We start from the raw sequence: 25,034 nt of genomic DNA, 5'->3' as shown, positions 1-25,034 counted from the left end.
ATCCTCTCTTTATCCCCTGTTCTAGGCCATTGCTCAATAAGCATTCAGTGATTTCCTGCTCTAGTTAAGAACACACAATCAGGACACAATCAACATTTAATAATAAGCTCAGAACTATCTTCCAAGTCATGTTTCCTGACAAAGACAAGTGCAAGCTATTTACAAGAACATCATTTAATATGTCTAGGTTACAACAACCCCAATACCCTGTACCTTGAGAGGTAATACATACACACTTCTGTTTTTTTCCATCACCAAGACTAAACTATTCTGAGAGAGGATTTATTTTTAAAAGAAGGCTGCTCATGTCAAAGCAAACAGGAGTGGCTCTTTTCAACTCAGAGAGGCACTGCAGGTCTACCTGTAAAATCAAAGTGAGTCTCCAACCCTTGAAGTCAGAATGCTAAATTTAGTGTTTCCATACAAATGGCAAATGGCAGTGCACCCAGATGACCTCCAAAGCCATCAGCTAATGGGCCATAACGGGCACCACTTCCCTGGTCATAAATCTGCATCTGATGTTCTCATCTTCTCTCTCCTGAATCGTGAATTACTGGACCCTCCACAGTGTGATTCTTGAGCACATTCCAACTTCACAGTCCCTTCTGGGTCAGGTCTCCCTGCCACAGTCTGAGGAACACACAGCTTCTGCTCCAACTTCCTTCATTTCCTTGACTCCTTTCAGCTCTACACCCAAACCCAATTTTCCATCTTCATACCAGTCTCCTGTATACCACATCCCAATGGCTCAGATTAACATGAATATACTAAGACCTGTTTTCTCATCTGTAAAAAACAATGATAGGATGAGACTAAGCACAGTGAGCAGGCTCAGTCCTCTCACGTCCATCTAACATTTCCTGAGTGGCTGCAATGGGAAGGGCACAGTGTTGGATTCTAGGAATAGAGTAAGCATCCCTGTTTTTGACATGTAAGAGCAGTTACCATGTCTGAGCATGTCTACATGTGATATTCATATTTTTACTTTTATTTTTAACTTAATTTTATTTTAAATTTGGCTGCACTGGGTCCTCATTAATGGTACAAGGGCTTAGGTGCCCTGTGGCATGTGGGATCTTAGTTCCCCAACCAGGTATTTAACCCATTTCCCTTGCACTGGAAGGCAGATTCTTAACCACTGGACCACCAGGAAAGTCCCTATATGTGATATTTAGACCTGTCTCTTTGTATCCTCAGGATGACCCTATGACAAAGCACCATTTTACAGAAAAGAAAAACTAAGACACAGATGTTGATAATATGGCCCAAGTCACACAACTAGTAAATGGCAAAGCCAGTAATCAAACCTATGTAATTTGGCCCTCAACAATACTGCCTCTTAAATAATAACAGTAAAAAGTCCTTCTTTAAAGGCATGAATAAAACACTGGATAGGTGATCGTAGCTCTGCTAAGACTTCCAGGATGAGGGGCTACTTGAGCTCCAAGATGCTTTCTACCCCATATCCACGTCATGGCCCTGTCAGGAGTCTGCATCATGTACCCTTAGCCAAGTCACTTCCATCTTGAGCATTGCTCGAAGGCCCACTCACCTAAGTTACTTTCAATGAATGGACTCCTATCCCTGCTGTATTATTTTGTGCCTGATAAGACTGTTCACCTATACATATACCACATCCGACATCATCTTTCCTGACTTCTCCTCATTGCCATGTTTAATCTCCCAACCAATCTATCAAGGGCACCTCCAGACAAGTTTGGTACAGTGCTTATCAAATAGCAAGCAAACTCTGTTAATAAAGCAAATAATCGCTTTATCCAGGAAGTCAAATTGAAACCATCCAGACCAGTCTGAGGACACGCATTCACCTTGACCTGGCAGAGCCTCCCCCATCAATCCACCAGGGCTAAGCTGACAATTCTCCAATCAGCACTCCACACCCTCATCCCCTTGACTTGTATCTTGTCTTAAATGATAATATAAACTCTAAGCCTTTGAAGTAGTGAAAGAAACTTTTATTTTCTCATGGTTTCCACTGCCCAGGTTTTTATATTATATTGTAAATCCAAAACTGCCGTGAAAGTTAGAAAGTTTGAAAGTGCCTTTGCAGGAATTTGGACGTTAGTCAAACATCTACCCTCAACATTTTCTCTCCAGTGGTAGAATGTCCTCCGCTAGACCTATCTCGAGTACACTGCGCGTGTTAAGAAGACTTTCACACATAAACTGGTTAGAGCTATTTTCCATCACTCCTCATTGTAAATGTATTTGTGTTCTAACTGCAGGGTATTCTTAAACCCTACTGTTGGTGATGGCTTCTGTAAACAACAGTAATTCTCAAGTGCCTTATCATGAATGCAGTGATTCATCTCTGCTGCAGAGAAGTGGCTTTATTTAGAAAGGCCGAGGTGGGGGGGGGACGGGGCGGGGGGCAGGAGGAGCAGTGGCGGAGGGCAACATTACATTGCATTTGACAGGGGATCTGCAGAATTGTCTCCTTTGCCCCATGTAACAGGTCCAGTTTATTCCTTTTTCTTTCTTCTGCTGCAAGAATTGCGTGTAAATATTTGGGCATATTAAGCAAATAGCCCCAAATTGATGCTTTACCTAAATTATTTCTTAATTGGTCTAAAGTGCACTTTGCACACCCTCCCTCAGTCTAGTCTGCACGGCCCCACGATGACACGTAGGAGACAGTAAACAAATGTTTAATTAATATTTGCTGACCAATAAAAGGAAAAACAGAAGCAAAAGAGGGAGGGAAGTAAAGTTGGTAACAGCAGGTGAAAAGAAGTCAAGGTTATGAAGTACATCTTCATCTGGTTCCTGAGCTACTAACCTTACAGGGCTTAGCACCTTTCTGTGACCTCAGGTGCCAATCAATCTGCTCCTGAATTTTACTACTAGGAGAACCCTTAGGAAAAAAGTAACCAGCTTAGAGAAATACATCTCCACTACTGGAAATATACAAGCCAGCAGATTTTTACCTCTGAGAATAAATCAGCATAAATATTGTATCAGCTATCTACTGCCACATAGCACTGCATAACAAACAGCTATAAAAACCTCAGTAACAATCAGCAGTAAGCATTTATTGGTTAAGCCTGCGTCAGCTGGAGGTTGGCTAGATGGCTCTGCTGGTCTCAGCCAGGCTTGTTCACATGTCTGCAGTCACTGGCTGTTGGCTGATAACAGCTGGCTGTGACTGGGACAACTGGAATTACTCAACTCTGCTCCATAGGTCTCTTCTTCTCCAGCAGGTGATTCCAGGGATGGTCTCATGGCAACAGAGAAGTGGATTGCCATCAGAAATACACAAGATTCTTGAGGCCTGAACTCAGAGTTGACACCCTTCCTGCATCCTATTAGCCAAAACAAGTCATGTAGTTGAATCCAGGTACAAGGAATTACATCCCACTCTCAGTGGAAGTGGACTGTGTCATTAAATGACAGGGACCTCCCTGGTGGCTCAATGGTGAGGACTCCATGCTTCCAAAGCAGGAGACACAGGTTCAATACCTGACTGGGGAACAAAGATCCCACAAGCCGTGTGGCATGCCCCCAAAATTAAATAATTACTAAATTAATTTAAAATTTTTAAAAATATTAAATGACAAAGGGAGTGCTTTAGGGAAAGATGGAGAATTCAGGCCAATGGTGCAGCATACCACAAGTATTTTACATAAAGATTAACACTATAGTATTTTTAATTACAAAGATGGAAACCAGATATATTGGCAAGTCAAACTAGGAAATGAATCTGAAAGAAAGTGCCTATTTTTTCTAATGCCTATTTCAAATGGTATTTTTTAACTTCAATCTGTTATTATAATTAGCTTAAACACTAACTTGAAGTAAATAACATTTATGCTGAGAATGAATTGCTCTCTTTCCTCTCTGGGTATTCTTTATTCCAGTGGCCTGGTAAAACATTTTTATGAGCGAATAAATGCTTTAATCACTTTTGTAAGTCTATGACAATGATATATTTTTCAAATTTTGGAGAAAAGGAGAATGGAAATAGCCTATCAAACAAAGATTATGAAAAAATTACAGAAATTCATTTCAGTATTTTAAATTTAGTAAATATTTTTACGTGACAGTTTTGACAAAACAAAGGTGGAAAGGTATCTGATTCCTGGATTTGTAGTTCTCATCTGATTCAATTATGTACGTTTATATTTTAGAAATATCAACTCATTCACATGAGAACCAAGATTCACTCTGCAATATCAGAAGAAGTTTCAGATTAAAAGAAGGTTGAGATGAAATTATATCTCTATAGAAATCAGAATCTCTATTTCTGGGTTCAATGCCTTTGACAGTCTGACTACCTATATTGTTTTTATCATATGAAAAAAAAAGAGGCTACTTTCATTTCACATCCCTTAACCTTCTAGCAATGAAGAAGTTCTGGAGCAGCTAATGAATATAAAAGGGGTCAGTATTCAAATTACATTTGTTCATAGTTCATTGGAAAGTTTCTTTTATTATTGAAGACTGGGACCTGTTTGCCTATCAGTTAGCAGCTCTCACTCTAATGCCTTAATCTTTAAGTGGACACTGTCCTGATTAAATGCAATGATGGTAACCCTTATGTTAATATAGTCCCATAAGCGATATGCCATCATTACCGAGATTTATGGGCAGAACCACATCCATAAAATTTAGATAATTGCTTGTGTACTGCCAGCCTATTTTGCCTGTTAATATAAATAATATTCTCCACATTAGCTACAAGAGGACAAATTTCTCATAACTGACTTGGTACTTAATTCTGTCAGATAATCTCCTCTGCAATTTGGTGAAGAATACACTGTGAACCGTTTCTGACAACCTTCGTTTTTCTAGTGTGTTTTGCTGAAGAGGCCCAATCTGTTGTTTGTTTGGGGTTGCTACCACATTAAATTGATTTAGGGACACCATTTTCTATTCTTCTGTCTTCCATGCTCTGTTAACTTATGTCACATTTATTAAAACTCATGGCTGTGCATGTATGTTTCAATTTGCAGTAGCAAACTGATGAAACAGGTTTCTCCCCTCTTTCTGTAAAATAGTGTTTAACAACTGGTGCTACTATTATCATATTGCCACATCACAAGGAAGCTCAACATGAAAAGATCTGCACAAGATTCTGGTTAAGAAATCCTACCTGGGGCATCGAATATATGTGAAGTAACTCTTCAAATAAAAACTTGGAGGAACAAGAACAAATGCATAAAGAGGAACATATGTTTTATGCTACCAAATTATGCATCATTATTTTGAATAGCTAACTAAAGTGTGTTATAGGTACTAAAGCTTCATTTAAATTTTAGTCTATTTGCAGCTTTTTCAAATTCCCAAGGCAGGGTAGGGGGTGGGGGTGGGGTGTGGCTCTTCTAAGGAGATGAACTCTAAAAATTTGTTTCTGGAAGATACTGCAAAAATCTGTGGTCACAGATTCCAGACTGTTCCAAACACAGCTCTCTGAGCTCCTGTTTGCTAATTTATGATGTATCTGCTTTTACCCGCTAGGTTTGCGCTTTATCACCAGCCTCAGGGAGCCCATCAGGACTTACGAAGGAAAGGAAGTCTGAGAGACATAAAAAAGAAAAAAAGAAATTGACACCAAGCCAGGGAGCCTTTTATATGACATGCAGCATAGGGTGAACCCTTGGTACTGAAGGGCATGGGTTCAGTTGCCATCTTTACATTCTTCATGTTATTTAAATAAAATGTCTAATCATACTTGAAGTTTCCCAAAGCCCTGGGTTGGAGAAGAGGTATCAGGCTAAAGCACAGGCAGTACACATTCCCACTTTCCTTCCCATCTCCCTCTGAAAACTCAACACTGTCCCCAGAATATCACTGCCCCCCCCCAAATATTCCCTGATATATCTTGTACTTCCCACCTTCCAGCCTCTCACAACTAAATATTGCCTGTATTTTAAGGTACAATTCATTTCCTACATCCTAGCCTTCCCTGAATATTTCGATCCAAAGTTAGTAGTCGGGAAGATCCGCTGGAGAAGGAATAGGCTACCCACTCCAGTATTCCTGAGCTTCCCTTGTGGTAAAGAATCCCAGCTGGTAAAGAATCCACCTGCAATGTGGGAGACCTGGGTTCGATCCCTGGGTTGGGGAGATCCCCTGGAGAAGGGAAAGCCTACCCACTCCAGTATTCTGGCCTGGAGAATTCCATGGACTGTATAGTCCGTGGGGTCACAAACAGTCAGACACAGCTGACTCACTTTTTTTCAGGGAAATTATAGCTTTCACTTTCTCCATCATTCATATATCTACCATATGACTTATGTCAGTAGTCACTGTTTCCTTAATACGTTATATATTTTGTAAGAATAAAGGCATGTCAGAATATTCAGCAGTACCCCTAAATGGCTAACACTGCCTTATTCAAAGTAAACTCATATACAAGTTGGTCTTTATGACTTTTATATTTTTCTTTTTAAGATTTTACTTCTTACAAAAATAATACCATGTTGTTATATACACAACATTCAAACATAAATGGTAATATAAAAGCCATATCTCTCAGTAATGTCCGTTCAGAAGTGTTGAGTTAACCAATTGAAGAGGAAGAATTTGCACCATTGACCCCAGCAGGGATTTCAGGCTGTACTGAAACTTGAAATTTTCATCATTTGTTGGACAATCAAAACCTACTCTCCCTTACCACTGGATCCCTAAGTGGGATCCTGACTCCTCACTATGAAATTTCAAAGTGAATATGAAAAACAGCAAATCCCCAAGTCAACTCTAATTTGAAACCATAATCTCAGGGCATTTCAAGGGGTTCTAAGTCTTACTGAGGCTTCTCAAGAGTGACACAGTGGCTTTTCCTGAGCAGTTGTTAATACTATAGGTCAAGAATAGTGGTTGTGAATTATATATTAATAATCACCTACTCAAATATTACAGTGTCTTGCAACTTGCACAGAAGATGGGTGTGAAAACACTATCAAAGTTTAGGAGTTGCTTCTCTAAGCTTCTACATCTCCAAAACTTAGAGCCCAGTCATCCAAAAACCTCTTCCTGAAATATGTGTTCAGAAGACATTTCCATCATTGATCCAAGCATCAGAAAACAGGTATGGAGAAAGAACACAGCTTAAATAAAACCCCAAGAGCATTAGCATCCCATCCCTGGAGTAACATGAATAATACTTGAAGCATGAACAAGACACATGAGCCCCATCTTGAAGGTATGAGAGGCAACCAGGGAGGAGCAAGACTATCTCTTCCCACTACCTGGCCCACAGGTTCAGAGTTCCTCCAACGGCTCTTAAAGGTGCAGTTTCTATACTCAGCTCTACAGGTGACTAGTCCTGTGCTTTAAGTCATGCAATTAGCTCCATGTATAATGCAGCAGTAGAGGATAATATTGAAGAATGTGGGCTTTGGAGTGTGAGTTCAACAGACCTAGGTTCAAATGTCACCTCTGACATTGACCTACTGTATGACCTTGAACAAGTTTATCAGTCTAAGCTTTAGTTCCTTCGTCACTAAATGAGTAATGCTCATGAGATTATGGTAAAACTTAGGTTACTGTATGAGTGGCAGTAAACTGCAGCCGCTAGCATCATTATTGAAGGGTATTATTCTTTTAAGGGAAGTGGATTAGGGTACCTTCTAAATGTCCATCCTACTTCTAAGACATTATGAAAGAACAGTATAAGACTTTGAAGACAACCGCCATCCAACCTCTACCTTTCACTGCCATAGACACCAATTTGTTCCTTCTGCACCATAATGAAAAGGTCAGGCACCCTCGTTGGCTTTGGGGCATCCCTGCTCAAGAATCAGATACATTCTATTTTTAAAATTAAACATACAAATAACATTTGGAATAATGGCCCCATTTCAACAAACTTGATGGCTAATTATAACAAGTGATCCTAACTCCCTCATTTAACTAGCTTTCCTGGTAGACTGATTATATGAAATATAGAAAATGTGAGTACCAAGTAATGACATTGATTTTGGCAAGACATCCAGAAAAATCACCATAAACTACTCCTTATCACACTTATATAAAGAAAATCATTTTAAGAAACTATATCAAAAGGATTAATAAACACAAGTCAAGTCACTTTTTCCAGAGACTTTCACACAACTTGCTGATTTATACACAGGTGTATAAATCTGGGTCCCTCCAAGATCCCAGCTGAAAGGATAAATGGAATATAAAAATGTCAAAATAAAGCTTTGATTCTGACTTCCCTAATACCATTAAGCATTGAGATCTAAGAGTGATCTCATTGTAGAGGGTGGCCAGTTTTGTCCTTGGCACATAACCCCTACATCAGCCTTGGTCCTTCTTGCTGAAATCTCCTTGCTGGTCTCCTCACAGAGAGTGCTTCAACCTCCACCCCATTCATTCATCTTTATCACTTCCCTTTTTTCAGCTTTACTGAGGTATATCTAATAAACAAAACGTTCCACATATTTAGTGTATACATTTTGATGAGTTTGGACACATGCATACACTGTGATACAATCAGCACAAACCAGATAATAAACATATTTATCACCTCCAAAAAGTCTTATATCCTCTTGCATGTGTGTGTGTGTGCGTGTTAAGAACACTTAGCATGAGATGTATTAAGTGTATAATACGTTATTACTAACAGGCACTATGTGGTACAACAGATCTCTATAATTCACTCTGTGTAACTATCATTTTATCCAGATTGAACAACTCCCCATTTCACCCTTCCCCCACTCCCCTGGAACCCCCCAGCTGTCTTCTGCTTCTACAAATGTGATTGTTTTAGATACGCATATAAGTGGAACCACGGAGTACTTGCCCTTTTGTAATACATTTCACTTAGCATAATGCTTTCCACGTCTATTCATGTTGTCACAAATGGCAAGACTTCTTTCTTTTTAAGGGCTGAATAATATTCCATTGTGTGTATACAGCACTTTTTCTTTATCCATTTGTCTGCTAATGGACATTTGGTTGTTTCCCAATCTTCGCTATTGTAATGCTGCAATTCACATGGGAGTGTAGCTATATCTTCCAGATACTAATTGCAATTCTGTGTGTATACCTAGAAGTTGCACTGCTGGATCATATGGCAGTTCTATTTTTAATTTTTTGAAGTATCTCCATACTGTTTCCATAGTGACTGTACCATTTTACAGTCTCACCAACAATATAAAAAAGTTTCTCTGTATTCTTGCAACACATGCCATCTCTTTTTATTTTGATAATAGTTTCAGTGAAAGTCACTCAGTCATGTCTGACTCTTTGTGACCCCATGGACTGTACAGTCCATGGAATTTTCCAGGCCAGAATACTGGAGTGGATAGCCATTCCCTTCTCCAGGGGTTCTTCCCAACCCAGGGATCGAACCCAGGTCTCCTGCACTGCAGGCAGATTCTTTACCATCTGAGCCACTAGGGAATGGTGTGAGGTGATATCTAATTGTGGTTTTGGGTTTCAATTTTTCATGTACCTATTAGTCATTTGTATGTCTTCTTTGAAAAAATGTCTATTCAAGTCCTTTGCCTATTTCTTTATTTGGATTATTTGGGGGTTTTGCAACTGAGTTATAGAAGATCATCATGTATTTTGGAGATTAGTCTTTACCAGGTATTGTGTGCAAATATTTCATCCATTCCATAGGCTGATTTTTCATTCTGTTGATTGTTTCCTTTGCTTGAATAAGTTAGTTTAGTTTGACATAACCCCGTGTATCTATTTTCCTTGTGTAGCCTGTGCTTTTATTGTCATACCCACAAAATCATAACCAACACCAATACCATGAAGATTTTCCCCTATGTTTTCTTCTAGGAGTTTTACACTTTCAGGTTTTAAGTCTTTAACCCTGTTTCAATTGATTTCTGTGTATGTTGCAAGATCAGGGTCCAATTTGAACCTCTTGCATATGGATACCCAGTTTTCTCAATACCATTTGTTGCAGAGACTATCTTTCTCTAATTGTATATCTTTGCCATTCTGCTTATATATACATGGATTTACTTCTGGATTCTCTCTTCTATTCCATTTATCTATACATCTGTCTTCATACCAGTATCATACTGTTCTAATTACTATAGTTTGTAATATATTTCAAAATCAGGAAATGTAATGTACTTTCTGATTTCACAATACATGACTTTCTGTAAGACCTAATTCTAGACTTTCCCCCTATAAAAAGCCTGATTCAGCCTATTTAGCCTTACTGTCCTGGAATATTGTCCCCTTGTATTCAAATTTACAACAGTAAAATTTCAAATATCAGGGACTTTGTTCATAACATTCCTTCATTTATCTTCTGTTTCAGTGTGATTCCCTGTCACACACCAGAACTAAACTCTCTGTAGAATAAAAACTGTTTGCTACTGATTTTAAACCTTCATTCACAATGGTTTTGACTTTCCTTTGAGATCTTTCTGAACAGAGCTCTTCATTAATTAATTAATAAAGAATAGATGAGAGGGCTACATTTTTCCTTCTCAATAATGGGCAATTATGATGATGGTATTAATGACACAATTCTCCCCAAGAAGATTAATTTTGTAGTTCACATTATGTTAATTTTGCATATCAAATTCCAAAAAGACACCATTATCCTCAGTATACTGTAGCGACAAAAATCAAAAATTCTGAAATAATTAAGACAAGCTTCAGGCAAAACAATGGTCTCTGGAAAAGAAAGTCAACAAAATCCCTTTATGAGGTTAATACCAGAATTCAGAATCAATACCTGCTTTGTAGCAGAGCACTGTTCAGCACAATCCTATCATGTGTGGTTGTTTCTGGGGAAAGAGACACTCTGACCTGCAGTAGGTCAGATTCCATGTAATAACTATAAGTCCAGAAGTGAAGTCAACTCTATGGTCATTGACTCTGCCATGTATCACATCCCAGCATCTGTATTAATCATGACCTCCCTAGTGCCAAAGCCATCAGAGAGGGTATCTGGGGTTCTAAGATGTGGTGAGTCCTAAAACCATCACTAAAGACCATGTGGTATCCAAAGTGCTGGCCAAAAAAGAGATGAGCCCTTTAGAGGTAGATGATGATTTTAATCTAATCTGGGTGGGCAAACACTCCGAAAATTGAAATAAGTATGGCAGAAAATAGCTTCTAAACCAACATAATCTTTTAAAGAAAAAAAAGGTTAAGTCAACAAAATAGTAAAAAATAGTCTTGTTTAGATTCACAAAGCAGTTAAAAAGAAGGCAAACTATTGCTTACAATGTTTTATCTCCTCCAAACTGGTATTATGTAATTTCTCTATTAAGAATTGGGCAATAGTGACACAGATAAATAGTCTGTTAATAATGTACAGTCCGGGTTTTGTTTTTTAGATGACTTCAAGAGACAAACTAGCAACTTTTTAATTAATATGTAAAGTACTAGAGCAAGAACATTGATTTATCTGCTTCATTGGTAAAATTAATTGTAAATAATGCAATCTGATCTACTATCACTAATAAGTGGAGGAGTACTCTTGAGAAAACTGGATTTCAAAAATATCTTCATATCATTATTCTTTGTCAGTATATGTATTAAGTTTCCTATTCTGCTATAACAGATTGTCACAAATTTAGTAGCTTAAAACAACATGAATGTATTATCTTACAGTTCTAGCGGTCTTACTGGGAATAAACCAAGATGCTAGCAAGGCTATGTTCCTTCCTGGAGCTGGGGAAGAATCAACTTTTTTGCCTTTTCCAGCTTCCAGAGGCTCACATTCTTTGGCTCATGTTCCTACTTCCTCCATCTTTACAGCTAGCAACACTGCATCTTAGTCCATCCTCAATCTCTCTCTGACCACAGTTAGGAATAGCTCTCTGCTTTTAAGGACTCATATGCTTGCATTGGGCCCACCAGGTAATCTCCCCACATCAAGGTCCTTTACCTTGCTTCCCAGGTGGCTCAGATGGTAAAGAATCTGCCTGCACTGCAGGAGACCTGGATTCGATCCCTGGATTGCGACGGTCCCCCAGAGAAAAGAACAGCTACCCAATCCGGTAATCTGGCCTGGAGAATTCCATGGACTCTACAGTCCATGGGGTTGCAAAAAGTCATACTCAACTGAGTGAATTTCACTTTTACAAAGTCCCTTTTACCATGTAAGGTGACATATTCACAGGTCCCAGGGATTACAGCATGGACATCACTGGTGGGGAGCGGGCGTTATTCTGCCTAGTACAATATTGAGTAACTAACACTTTCACTTTCACACACACAGTGTGTTCAGTCAGTTCAGTCGCTCATTCATGTCCGACTCTTTGCAACCCCATGGACTGCAGCACACCACGTTTCCCAGTCCATCACCAACTCCCGGAGCTTGCTCAAACTCCTGCCCATCAAGTCAGTGATGCAATCCAACCATCTCATCCTCTGTCATCCCCTTCTACTCCTGCCTTCAATCTTGCCCAGCATCAGGGTCTTTTCCAGTGAGTCAGTTCTTCACATCAAGTGGCCAAAGCATTGGAGTTTCAGCTTCAGCATCAGTCCTTCCAGTGAAATTCAGGACTGATTTCCTTTAGGATTGACTGGTTTGATCTCCTTGCAGTCCAAGTGACTCTCAAGAGTCTTCTCCAACACCACAGTTCAAAAGCATCGATTCTTTGGCATGTTCAGCACATTATTGTTTATGAGTTCAAAATAAACTCAAAAAACAAATCTAATGAAAATCAGAAATAAAAATTTAGAAAAGACTTAACTTAGAGTAGGTAAAAAAAAAAAAAAGCATATACTTTGTAATAATGGCCTAGAAGCAAGAAGTAGACAGCAAATCAGAAGAAAAATAGGTTGTAACACAAACATTTTCTTAACTACATTAAGTCTTATCAGTTCAGTTCAGTTCAATTCAGTCGCTCAGTCGTGTCCAACTCTTTGTGACCCCATGAATCGCAGCACGCCAGGCCTCCCTGTCCATCACCAACTCCCAGAGTTCACCCAAACTCACATCCATTGAGTCAGTGATGCCATCCAGCCATCTCATCCTCTGTCGTCCCCTTCTCCTCCTGCCCCCAATCCCTCCCAGCATCAGAGTCTTTTCCAATGAGTCAACTCTTCGCATGAGGTGGCAAAGTACTGGAGTTTCAGCTTTAGCATCATTCCTTCCAAAGAACACCCAGGGCTGATCTCCTTCAGAATGGACTGGTTGGATCTCCTTGCAGTCCAAGGGACTCTCAAGAATCTTCTCCAACACCCCAGTTCAAAAGCATCAATTCTTCAGCACTCAGCTTTCTTCACTGTCCAACTCTCACATCCATACATGACCACAGGAAAAACCATAGCCTTGACTAGATGGACCTTTGATGACAAAGTAATGTCTCTGCTTTTCAATATGCTATCTAGGTTGGTCATAACTTTCCTTCCAAGGAGTAAGCGTCATTTAATTTCATGGCTGCAGTCACCATCTGCAGTGATTTTGGAGCCCCAAAAAATAAAATCTGACACTGTTTCCCCATCTATTTCCCATGAAGTGATGGGACCAGATGCCATGATCTTCGTTTTCTGAATGTTGAGCTTTAAGCCAACTTTTTCACTCTCCTCTTTCACTTTCATCAAGAGGCCTTTTAGTTCCTCTTCACTTTCTGCCATAAGGGTGGTGTCATCTGCATATCTGAGGTTATTGATCACCAATATATTAATAAAGAACTGGGAAATAGATGGGGAAACAGTGGAAACAGTGTCAGACTTTATTTTGGGGGGCTCCAAATCACTGCAGACGATGACTGCAGCCATGAAATTAAAAGACACTTACTCCTTGGAAGAAAAGTTATGACCAACCTAGATAGCATATTGAAAAGCAGAGACATTACTTTGCCAACAAAGGTCCATCTAGTCGAGGCTATGGTTTTTCCAGTGGTCACGTATGGATGTGAGAGTTGGACTGTGAAGAAAGCTGAGTGCCGAAGAATTGATGCTTTTGAACTGTGGTGTTGGAGAAGACTCTTGAGAGTCCCTTGGACTGCAAGGAGATCCAACCAGTCCATTCTGAAGGAGATCAGCCCTGGGTGTTCTTTGGAAGGAATGATGCTAAAGCTGAAACTCCAGTACTTTGGCCACCTCATGCAAAGAGTTGGAAAAGACTCTGATGCTGGGAGGGATTGGGGGCAGGAGGAAAAGGGAACGGCAGAGGATGAGATGGCTGGATGGCATCACTGACTCAATGGATATGAGTTTGAGTGAACTCCGGGAGTTGGTGATGGACAGGGAGGCCTGGCGTGCTGTGATTCACGGGGTCGCAAAGAGTCGGACATGACTGAGCGACTGAACTGAACTGAGAAAGTGATGTCAAAACCTAATATATAATCCTTAAGTTTGATTTGTTTTCTGTTACTGTTTAAATATAGAGATAGATAGATAGATATAGTTGATAGATAGATTAAAGAAAAAAGCATATGTATGAAGTGTTATTTTATGTTTAGCTTTCTTAATGGAGCTTAAGATTAATGATGTGAAACAAATGATTTTGTCATCTTCAGAATTCCAGAGACATGTTTAGAGGTTCCTGGTATAGTACTCTGTATATGGTCCACATTTTTACTTTCTTCATACTTAGCATCTTTAGTGTAACATAATAACCTGTCTGTTAATTTACCATAATTCAAAGGCAATAAAGTGAGTGCTTAAGAACACATCCTGGGCCTGGCCTCCTGGCTGAGTTGAGTGCACAGAGCAGAGGATCCTCCTGACTGCCTGCCAGATGCCTGTGGCTTCCTGGCTGAAACTCTGAGCTCCTAAAGTCCAGGGAAAACAAAGAATCCAGTGAGGGTGCGGGATCCTAGATTCCACATTTAAAAAAAAAAAAAAAGAACACATCCTCAAGCAACACTGCCCGGGCTTGCATGCTAATTCTATCATTTTGTAGCTGTTTGACTTTGGACAAATCACTTAACTTCTTTGTGCCCCAGTTTCCTCATCTAATACAGAGATGATAATGACTATACCCATTTTATGAGCAAAACGGATATGATCATGGGTATGACCATAGACTAAATTAATGTCTAAAATAATTTAGAGTGCTTGATGTATGGTAAATACTACAAGTTTAGCTTTATAGTAATTATTATTGTAAATAGGAATTCATGTGCTACTATTGATCATTTAGGGATTTTTCTAGATTGTTTAGTTATATCACAATAGCATCTCTAAGGATATGGGATTTGAGAATGGTTATTTCGTTAGTTGCTTTTACTTCCACAGGTTTACTTCCTTAGAACAAATCCCTAGGACTTCAGCCCATTTCCAAAAGGGTTTCTAGTTCAATTTCTAGATGCTCATATGTAAAATTACTTAATTTTATATGTTTATTTATAAACTAAAGATATTTTCACAAAACATCAACAACCTGTGCTGAGACAACTGGCAAAGAAATCAAAGGGCCCAAAGCTTTGGTTTTTATTTCAAGCTTTTCATCTCAGAGGATTCATTAACGAACCATTTCTACATATATCCTGGGGAGAGAGAGCTGTGACCAAAGAAAGAATCCTTATTTCTTATTGGCTTCACAACTCAAAATTCATTTATGTGTGCATTTTGTTTTGTTTTGTTTTTTTGCTTTTTTTGCCGTCACTAAAGAGAAAGAGTTTCTTTCATTTCCCTCAATGAGAAAGGCAATATATCTGTCAGAAAAAGAAAAAAGTAGAACAGAAAAATATCTCTCAGAAAAAGGAAGAAACAGCAGAAAGGAAAACAATAAAACATGCCAGGAATGTCTTTGATATTGCCCATCTATTAGTGGGAAGCAAGCACTGAATACAGAGAGAGCTAAAGAAAGAAGGCATAAGACAAAGGGGACAATATCACTTGTCACTGTTCTTATTTCAGTACCTCTAGTATTAAAAGCGGAGAAGGCAATGGCACCCCACTCCAGTACTCTCGCCTGGAAAATCCCATGGATGGAGGAGCCTGGTAGCCTGAAGTCCATGGGGTCACGAAGAGTCGGACATGACTGAGCGACTTCCCTTTCACTTTTCACTTTCATGCATTGGAGAAGGAAATGGCAACCCACTCCAGTGTTCTTGCCTAGAGAATCCCAGGGACGGGGGAGCCTGGTGGGCTGCCGTCTATGGGGTCGCACAGAGTCGGACACGACTGAAGTGACTTAGCAGCAGCAGCAGTATTAAAAGATTTGGGGCACAGAGAGTAGCCAAAGGAAAGGTTTACACTCTGTAAACTTCTCTCTCTGGACATAACACATGTAGACTCAGTGCCATTTGTCTAGCAGAAAGACTTTGAAATCTAAATTCCAAATCATATGCATACTCTACAATTTTGCTTTCTAGAGATGAAATCAACCAAAGAGATTTTTTTGTTTATCTGGGCCTTATGAGGTTTTCCTTCATTCTTGACAACCAAATAGCTAATCTGTTTAAGCTATATTTATGCTATTTCAGGACTGGTCCGAACATGATACACGGAAACTACACAAAGATCAGCAAACCTTTAAGTCATGATGAGCATAAATGTGTGCACCCAGACAGCACTGAACTGAAAACCCACATCTGCTCTGTGACCTTTAGTCAAGTTACTGAACCGATCTGAGCAGCAGCAATTTTCTATGAAATGAAAAGGATAGCAATTGGGGTGCATTGAATATCCTTGAGTAGCTAAAGGAGCTCATTCATGTAAAGCACCCAGAGCGCAGGTGCACAGTAAGCCCCAAATAAATGTGAGCTATTGTTGTTATTATTTCCTTGAGATGCTATATGGAGTTGTTGTTGTTGTTATCCTAGTCTATGATTCAACCTCTGGCTTATGTTATCCTGTGCTCAAGAAATACGTAAATCTTTTATTTTGTACTCTCTGATGGACTTTCAACTTAACCTTGTTTAAAGATGATTGCTAATTTATCCAACTTACTTCACTTAGTATGATAATCTCTAAGTCCATCCATGGTGCTGCAAACAGCATTATTTTATTCTCTTTTATGGTTGAGTAATATCCCACTGTATATCTATACCACATCTTTATGCATTTATCTGTTGATGGACATTTAAGTTGCTTCCATGTCTTGGTTATTGTAAATCATGCTGCAATGAACGCTGAAGTGCATGTACCTTTTTGAATTATGGTTTTCTCCAGATATATGCTCAGAAGTAGCATCATTAGATCATATGGTAACTCTTTTTAGTTTTTTAAGGAACCTCCATACTGTTCTCCATATTGGCTGTACCAATTTACACTCATGCCTACTCTCTTCTCCTCACCCTCTCCAGCAGTTATTATCTGTAGACTTTTTGATGATTGCGATAAACAAAGAGTTTGGGATTAATACATACACTACAATATATAAAACAGGTATAGGACCTACTGTATAGCACAGAGAACTCTATTCAATATTTGTAATAACCAATATGGAGAAAGAATCTAAAAAAGAATATATGGCTATGTATAACTGAATCACTTTGCAGTATACCTGAAACACAACACTGTAAATCAATAATACTCCAATATAAAATAGAATTAAATTTTTAAAAAGATGATTACTAATGGATAACCTCTTCAATGCTTATTAAGTAGAAATTAAAATTGCTTTCAAATAAAAGGCAAACATGTGTCATGAATGAAGAAAGTTAAGTCTATTGCAAGTTTATGACAAAGGACCTTGAAACCACTGCTAGGAGTTAGTCCTTTCTTTGACAGGTTCCTCTCTGTAATGTGTAGAGATTGCAGGTGATAAAAGTCAGGTTCCCCACCAGTTCAGATGCAGCTGTACTAAGATAACAATCACAGGCAGCTTCCGGCCTTGGCTTTTAAAATACTGTGCCACATTAGGAGAGAACAGAGGCCACAAACACCGGATTTCTCTCCACTCTGTCCTGAAATCATCAAATCATTCCTTCACCTTTCAGCACCCTTGTCTCAAACCATGCTGCCTAGTCTTACAAACGATGCAAATTTGTCCCTTCATGTAGAAAAGCACAAGCCATTCCTCGGATTACCCAGGTCCCAGCACTGCACAGGGATCTTAATTAGCCAAAGGACCACACTAACTATGGCAGTGCCTGTTTTAAACAGAAAGATCCTCTAAATGGAAAAACAAAAGTCTGCAGACAAAATACTGTGTGGTTCATTATACTATTGATTTTTGGAATATTTAACTTCAACTTTGCCTCTTTGTAGATGTAGGTCATAACCAGGAGTGCTTTAAGTTACACGGGGAAGTATTATAAAGCAAACTTTTTTTTTTTGGAGAAGAGAAACAGCTTTCATACTAACCAGAGGCACTTGTGAGGCTGAGCTTGAGGAAACATGGAAAAACTACACAGATTTACACCTCACCAAACCCTACATGTTTCACTGGTCTTCTACAGTGAGTTAAAAGTAGAGCAGTAATTCAGGTGTTCTGGATGCTTGGTTCAATGTCCACAGGAAGAATCAATGCAATTTGGTTGTCCAGTCTCTATATCCAACCTCGCACTGACTCAACAAATGTTCACCAGAGGCCTGCAGGAGACCCTACACTTGGTGTGAGGGTGGAGGGTCCTCCAAAAAGAAAATAAAGTATTTTGCTAAAAACACTAACACAGGCACAGAGTAAGCTTGCCTGCCTTCTACAGCCTACATGCTGACCCAAAATTTTCTGGGAAGTAAAATACAACTCTCAGATCAGCTAAGTGGCCATGGTCAAGACCCCAACATAATTTTAATTCTAAAAATGAGAATTCCATTATGAAAATCTCTCAAGTTTCGTTAGTTTTCCCCCTTCCCCACTCCACCCTCCCCTTTTTGATCTATGTAATTTCACTTAATTAGCAAATCAATGAGACTGATTTTCACAAGAAGCTCAAAGCTCTGTCTCAACTCAGAGTTCTACCCAAAGGGGGGGTTTCCAAAAACAGTCAGTATGTTGGGAGCTCTTAGATGTAGGCGATGTCAGATTTAATTCCACACATAACAGGATTTCCATCAAGTCCTAAGACCTCTCGCTGCTGCTGCTGCTGCTGCTAAGTCACTTCAGTCGTGTCGGATTCTGTGCAACTAATCTTTATTTTCAAGTGAAAACAACAAATTTACATCATTTACATTCTGAAAAATTTTAACCAATAAAAAGAATGAGGTATGGTGTACTGACTTCCTAGGGCACCTGTAACAAATATCACAAACTGAATGGCTTGAAACAACAGAAATTTATTCTCTGACAGTTCTGGAGGCTGGAAGTCTGAAATCAAGGTGTTAACAGGGCCATGCTCTAAAGAGAGCATCCTTCCTTTCTTCTTTCAGCTTCTATTGGTGGTGGTGTTGGTGGTGGACACTAAGTCATGTCTGACTCTTTGAGACCCCATGGACTGTAGCCCACTAGGCTCCTCTGTCCATGGGATTTCCCAGGCAAGAATACTGGAGTGTATGGAGTGGATTGCCATTTCCTTCTCCAGGAGATCTTCCCAAACCAGGGATTGAACCCACACCTCCTGCATTAGCAGGTGGATACTTTATCACTGAGCCACCCAGGAGGCCATCCAGCTTCTATCAGTTTCTGGCAATTCTTGATACTCCTTAATTCTCACGTGTATCTCCCCTAATCTCTGCCTCCTTATTCACATGGCTTTCTCCTCTATGTGTATCTGTATCTGTTTTCTCTTCTTATAAGAGTACAAGTCACTGGATTAGAAGCCATCCTAAATTAGTATGACTTCACTTTAACTAAAGTGAAGTGAAAGTCACACATTCATGTCTGACTCTTCCCAACCCCATGGACTATACAGTCCATGGAATTCTCCAGGCCAGAATACTGGAGTGGGTAGCCTTTCCCTTGTGCAGGGGATCTTCCCAACCCAGGGATGGAACCAAGGTCTTCCACATTGCAGGCAGATTCTTTACCAGCTGAGCCATAAGGGAAGCCCTAGAATGCTGGAGTAGGTAGCCTATCCCATCTCCAGTGGATCTTCCTGACCCAGGAATCAAACTGGGGTCTCCTGCAATGCAGGCAGTTTCTTTACCAATTGAGCTATCAGGGCACATCTCTAAAGACCCTATTCCTCACATTCTGAGATTCCAGGAAGACAAGAATTTGAGAAAACACTATTGGACTCAGAATATATAAGGCACAAAAATTACTCACCTCTCCATGACTAGTGACTTTCAAAGGAAGTCAAAGTCAATTTGAAACCTTCATCAACTTCTCAATGTATAAACAAGCTTGTCATATCCTGGATCATAAAATCGGTCATCTTCATTGTTTTATATTGTGCTTTATGTTTATAAAGTGCTTTCATACTGTTTCACTTGACAGTCACAAATGCAAATACTCACCCTAACATAAGTGGGCGAGATGACTAGTCTCTTTCTAAAAATAAAGTGAGGGAGACAGGAAGGAAGTTTACCTCTTGTCAAACACCTACTCTGAGCTAGATAAATATTGTTCTTACCGCTTCATGGGCTGTCTCACCTGACCCATATAAAAACTAAGTGTAAGTAGTTTTAATCTCCATTATAAAGATGAAGTTACCCAAGGTCACATAGGTAATAAGAGGCAGATCTTTTCAAATGTACCTGTGTTCTAAGTCCACACTGCCTTTTCAGTTAAATCTTCCTAATAAATCTTTAACCTTATCCAGAGTCAGAATTTGCTAAAATGTATAATGATCTTATCACATGATTCCCTTGACAGTCAAGGCAGAGATTCCATGATCTGATTAAAGGACTGACACAGAGAACCCCCAGCCACTTCTCACAACATATGTAGAGGAGTGTGATTTTATTACTTATTGTTGTTATTCTTTAAGTTGCAATAAAATACGTATACTTTCCCAACTGTGAAAAAAAAGAGGAAGCTTTATGGTAGTAAGAACAGTCAAAAATGTACCCAAACACTTTTTGAATTGTTTCAAATACAGTAACCCTCTTGGACTTTCATTCTTTCTTTTCTGTGAGTTCCAAGAGAGTGAAATGGGGAAATGACTCCCTCGTGCCTGGAATAAAAGCATGAGAATTCAGGGGGCCACCCACGAACCCATTTTCCCTCTCTTGTCCTGCCCAATGTGTGTGTGAACAGGCCTGTGAAGAAAAATTGCTTCAGGCACATCTATTTTTGTACCCCAAGTCATAAAAAAAGGAAGGAAAAGAAATTATCATAACCTTAAGAAAGAAAGAGGGCTTCCCTGGTGGCTCAGATGGTAAAGAATCTGTCCGTAGTGCAGGAGACTTGGGTTCAATCCCTGGGTCAGGAAGGTTCCCTGGAGGAGGGCATGGCAACCCACTCCAATATTCTTGCCTGGAGAATCCCATGGACAGAGGAAACTCATGGGCTACAGTCCATGGGGTGACAAAGAGTCAGACACAACTGAGTGACTTTCACCAAGAAATTAAAAGTAGGAATAAACATTGCCCCAAATAGAGGTTATTTGGGAGCATACTTCAATCTTTTAATACTTGTTTAGCACATGCTTTGTACTTGATGAAGCATTATATAAAATATAAGATAGCTATACCTTCACTGGGAAGTAGGCTTGACTGGTGGCTCAGACGATAAAGAATCTGCTTTCAATGAAAGAGACCCGGTTTGACCCCTGGGTCAGGAAAATCCCCTGGAGAAAGGAATGGCTACCCACTCCAGTATTCTTGCTTGGAGAATTCCTTGGACAGAGGAGCCTGGTGGGCTACAGTCCATAGGGTCACAAACAGTCTGACATGACTAAGTGACTAACACCCTTTTTCACTGGGAAGCCAAAGGCTGAAAGGCTCAAAGAAGTTTTCTTGAATCTGACGTCTCAGGAACAAACTCTGGCTGAGAATGGGGACATGACTGAGTGACTAACAACACAAAAGCAGAACTTTCCAGATTCTTAATGCACTCCATTGTACTTGTTTACAAGTAGGTATTGCTGATAGCTACCATCTATTAATACCTACCGGGTGCCAGGCCACAAAGCAGTTTCTGTATACATTCCTAGTTCTTACAATAATTGTACAAGTTGCTTACTACTAATCTCCACCAACATAGACTCTGAGAAATTTAAATAAAGTTATTCAAGACCTAGTAAATGGAAGAGCCAGAACTTGGACTGCAGTCCACATAGCTCCAAAGCCTGTCCCTACTCAAATAAAATGTTCACTCATCCATTTATATAGACTAGACTCCTTAAAAAATAATCAGGGACTTCCCTGATGGTCTCATGGCTGAGCCTCCATGCTCCCAATGCAGGGGGCCTAGGTGCAATCCCTGGTCAGGGAAGTAGATCCCACATGCTACAACTGAGACCCGGCACACCCAAATAAATAAATTAAAAAAAGAAAAACTTAACCAGCTACTCTCTTTTTCGAGATCCCTCTGACCCAATGGTGATTCAAAGAGGTAGGATCAAAAATCTTCATCTTCAGATATATTTGTCTTTGAAGTTCAATGAAGCCAAAGCTTTTAGGCTTCTACTATTTAGAAGTTAGAGGCAGAGCTGTCACTTGTCTTAGTGGCCAAATGCTCATATCAGGTTTTCACCATAAAGTATGTTTTATGAGCTATGGTTTGATCCATATAATAACTGGACACGTAGTATAGATTCATGTTATAAATGAAATTATTTTATAGATAGGTAAATACTATCAAATATATTTCCGCATTTTTTCAAGAAAACATTTTTTTGAGAAACATTTTAAAAATTGTTTTCAGATTAAATGTGGGATTTTAAAGGATTGAAATAAGCACAAATTGGTTTAACAGAGAAAGGAAACCAGAATAAGGGAGACAGAAGAGGAAGAGAAAGAAAAAGAAGGGAGATGCTCCTCACAGCTAGAAAAGAAATGCCTGGATTGTAGAAAAATTTTTTTAATTTTATTTTCATAGGACTCTTGAAATGTAGATAATGCAAATAAATAGGGAACAATAAATATCTAAAAATATAACATATGCAAAATATAAGAGCATGTGTTGGAGTGCTAATTCATTATGGAGTTCATTAAATTGACTTGCATTTTCATGGCATAAAAAAAGTAGTAGCCAACCTGTGCAGTTAATATGAATTATATACACTGAATTGTCAACAGAAAGAGCCCAAACAATAAAAAGCAGCTGTAATATTCTATAGCAAGCTGTTTATGCAAGACTTTATGATTCCGAGAACATGACATAATAATCTCCGATGCATTCTTATAGAGATCTGACACTCTCCTGTTTGCCTTCAGACACTCTGGGCCAAGCACAAGGTCTTCCCAGTTTATTGTCCAGAAGCTATTGGTCAGGAGGGCAGCTCCCCGTCCTGCAGAGAAACACCAGAAGAGCTTCGGATCCAAGAGCCAAGTGTTCAGTGAGGTTTCATCGAGTGCAGCCACTGCCATCTGAAACTGCCAAGCCCTTGACGTACACGTGACAGAGCGTTCGGAGGGTGATAAACAGATCTTTCCCTCAATTTGCCATCTGTGGATTTGAAAGCTGTTAAGGCACTTTTCGGTCTTTATTTCCATGATGCTCCTGATCTCATTTTGCTAGTTAGATGCACTCCCTAATCTATTATCCAGTTCTATGGAGAAAACTGTACAACCGCATCTCTGACTTGGCATTAGGGCAGCATTGCTCTTTTTTTTACAATACATCAGGTAAAATAAACCAGCTTGAAATTCTGGCCTTCTGGAGTGCTTCAATAATTCCTTTCATTTCTTCCTGACTGATAGCTTACATTAAGAAAGCTGTTAATACATTTGAGTAGAATTTGGGTTCTCAATTCAACCCAGACTGGGAATGAAAAGACATGGAAAAGAAACATGGCCTTCCTAGACAGCCTGAATCAATAAGTTGTTACCCTTTGCCAGATGCAGCTCCCATACGAATGGCTTCGTTTCCACTCACCTTTGCAGTCTGAGCCCAGATGACCACTGTCATAGGAGTTGTAGGATTACACTCACAGCTGTCACACCGGCAAGACCCACTCATGTTCAATGACCTTTGCCTTTTTTCATTTGTTGGTTTTCTGAAAGACAACACGGTGCTGATCCTGACTATATGAGACCCAAAGGAAAAGAGTCGCTCTATTTTCCTTGGGGCTTTCACTTTGGTTTCTTTTATCAGTGAGAATCAGCTGGCCCTGGAAGTGATTTTTCCAGTGGTAGCGACAGACTCAGTCAATCAATTCAATCCACATATACAGAGCAGAACTGTTCTCTTTGCCCAGAACTGTTTTGGAAGCCTCAATGATAATGAACCAAACCCAGTTCCTGGCTTTGTAGAGCTTTCATTCAAAGGGGTGGGATGGGAGGAGACAGACAGAAATGCATGTAAACAAGTAAGATTGTGGTACAATGTTTGCAATGGGTGAGAGTAGGGCTTCTCAATTTTGGCACCAGTGACATTTGGGGGTTTTTGTTTGTATTTTTAATATTTATTTTTATTTATTTATTTGGCTGCACCAGCTCTTCATTGTGGCTTGCAAGACCTTCCATCTTCATTGCAGCATGCAAACTCTTAGTTGAGGCATATGGGATCTAACTTCTAGGCTAGGGTTTGAACTTGGGCTCCCTGCATTGGGAGCTTGGAGTCTTAGCCACTGGATCACTAGAGAAGTTCCACCAGTGACATTTCGGATGAGGTGAGTCCTTGTTGTGGGGAGTGTGTACAACAGGTATTTAGCATCAACATTGACTGTCATCCACTCCCACCCCAGACATGACAGTCAAAAATGTCTGCAGACATTGGTAAATATTTCTTGGGGGACAAAATTTGAGAGCCACTAGGATAGGGATCGGAGAAGGCAACGGCACCCCACTCTAGTACTCTTGCCTGGAAAATCCCATGGATGGAGGAGCCTGGTAGGCTGTAATCCATGGGGTCTCTAAGAGTCGGACATGACTGAGTGACTTCACTTTTACTGTTCACTTTTCTGCATTGGAGAAGGAAATGGCAACCCACTCCACTGTTCTTGCCTGGAGAATCCCAGGGACTGGGGAGCCTGGTGGGCTGCTGTCTATGGGGTCACACAGAGTTGGACACGACTGAAGTGACTTAGCAGCAGCAGCAGGATAGGGATGGAGAAGGCAATGGCACCCCACTCCAGTACTCTTGCCTGTAAAATCTCATGGATGGAGGAGCCTGGTGGGCTGCAGTCCATGGGGTCGCAAGGAGTCGGACACAACTGAAGTGACTTAGCAGCAGCAGGACAGGGATA

The 25,034-nt window shown here is 39.8% G+C and overlaps 1 protein-coding gene across 11 annotated transcripts in view; it reads right to left on the bottom strand.

Annotated features, from left to right (window-relative positions):
• GRM8 (glutamate metabotropic receptor 8) overlaps positions 1-25,034 on the bottom strand; it is an 868,572-nt gene that overhangs the window by 783,306 nt on the left and 60,232 nt on the right. For 4 of the 11 annotated variants that reach the window (XM_086395802.1, XM_086395799.1, XM_086395800.1 and 1 more), the window contains one exon: positions 23,723-23,843. The exons of the other annotated variants lie outside the window; for them this stretch is intronic. In XM_086395802.1, coding sequence (XP_086251928.1) covers positions 23,723-23,806 — 84 coding nt within the window. In that variant the 5' untranslated portion in view covers positions 23,807-23,843. The remainder of the gene's footprint in view (positions 1-23,722; positions 23,844-25,034) is intronic. 11 annotated transcript variants of the gene reach the window in all.

This window comes from Bos grunniens, chromosome 4 (assembly GCF_055505025.1).
Source record: "Bos grunniens cultivar Pamir isolate PY7600 chromosome 4, Bosgru_T2T1.0, whole genome shotgun sequence".
NCBI classification, from domain to species: domain Eukaryota; kingdom Metazoa; phylum Chordata; class Mammalia; order Artiodactyla; family Bovidae; genus Bos; species Bos grunniens.
The sequence above is the reverse complement of the archived record's forward strand: the minus strand, read 5'-3'. Positions and strand labels throughout refer to the sequence as shown.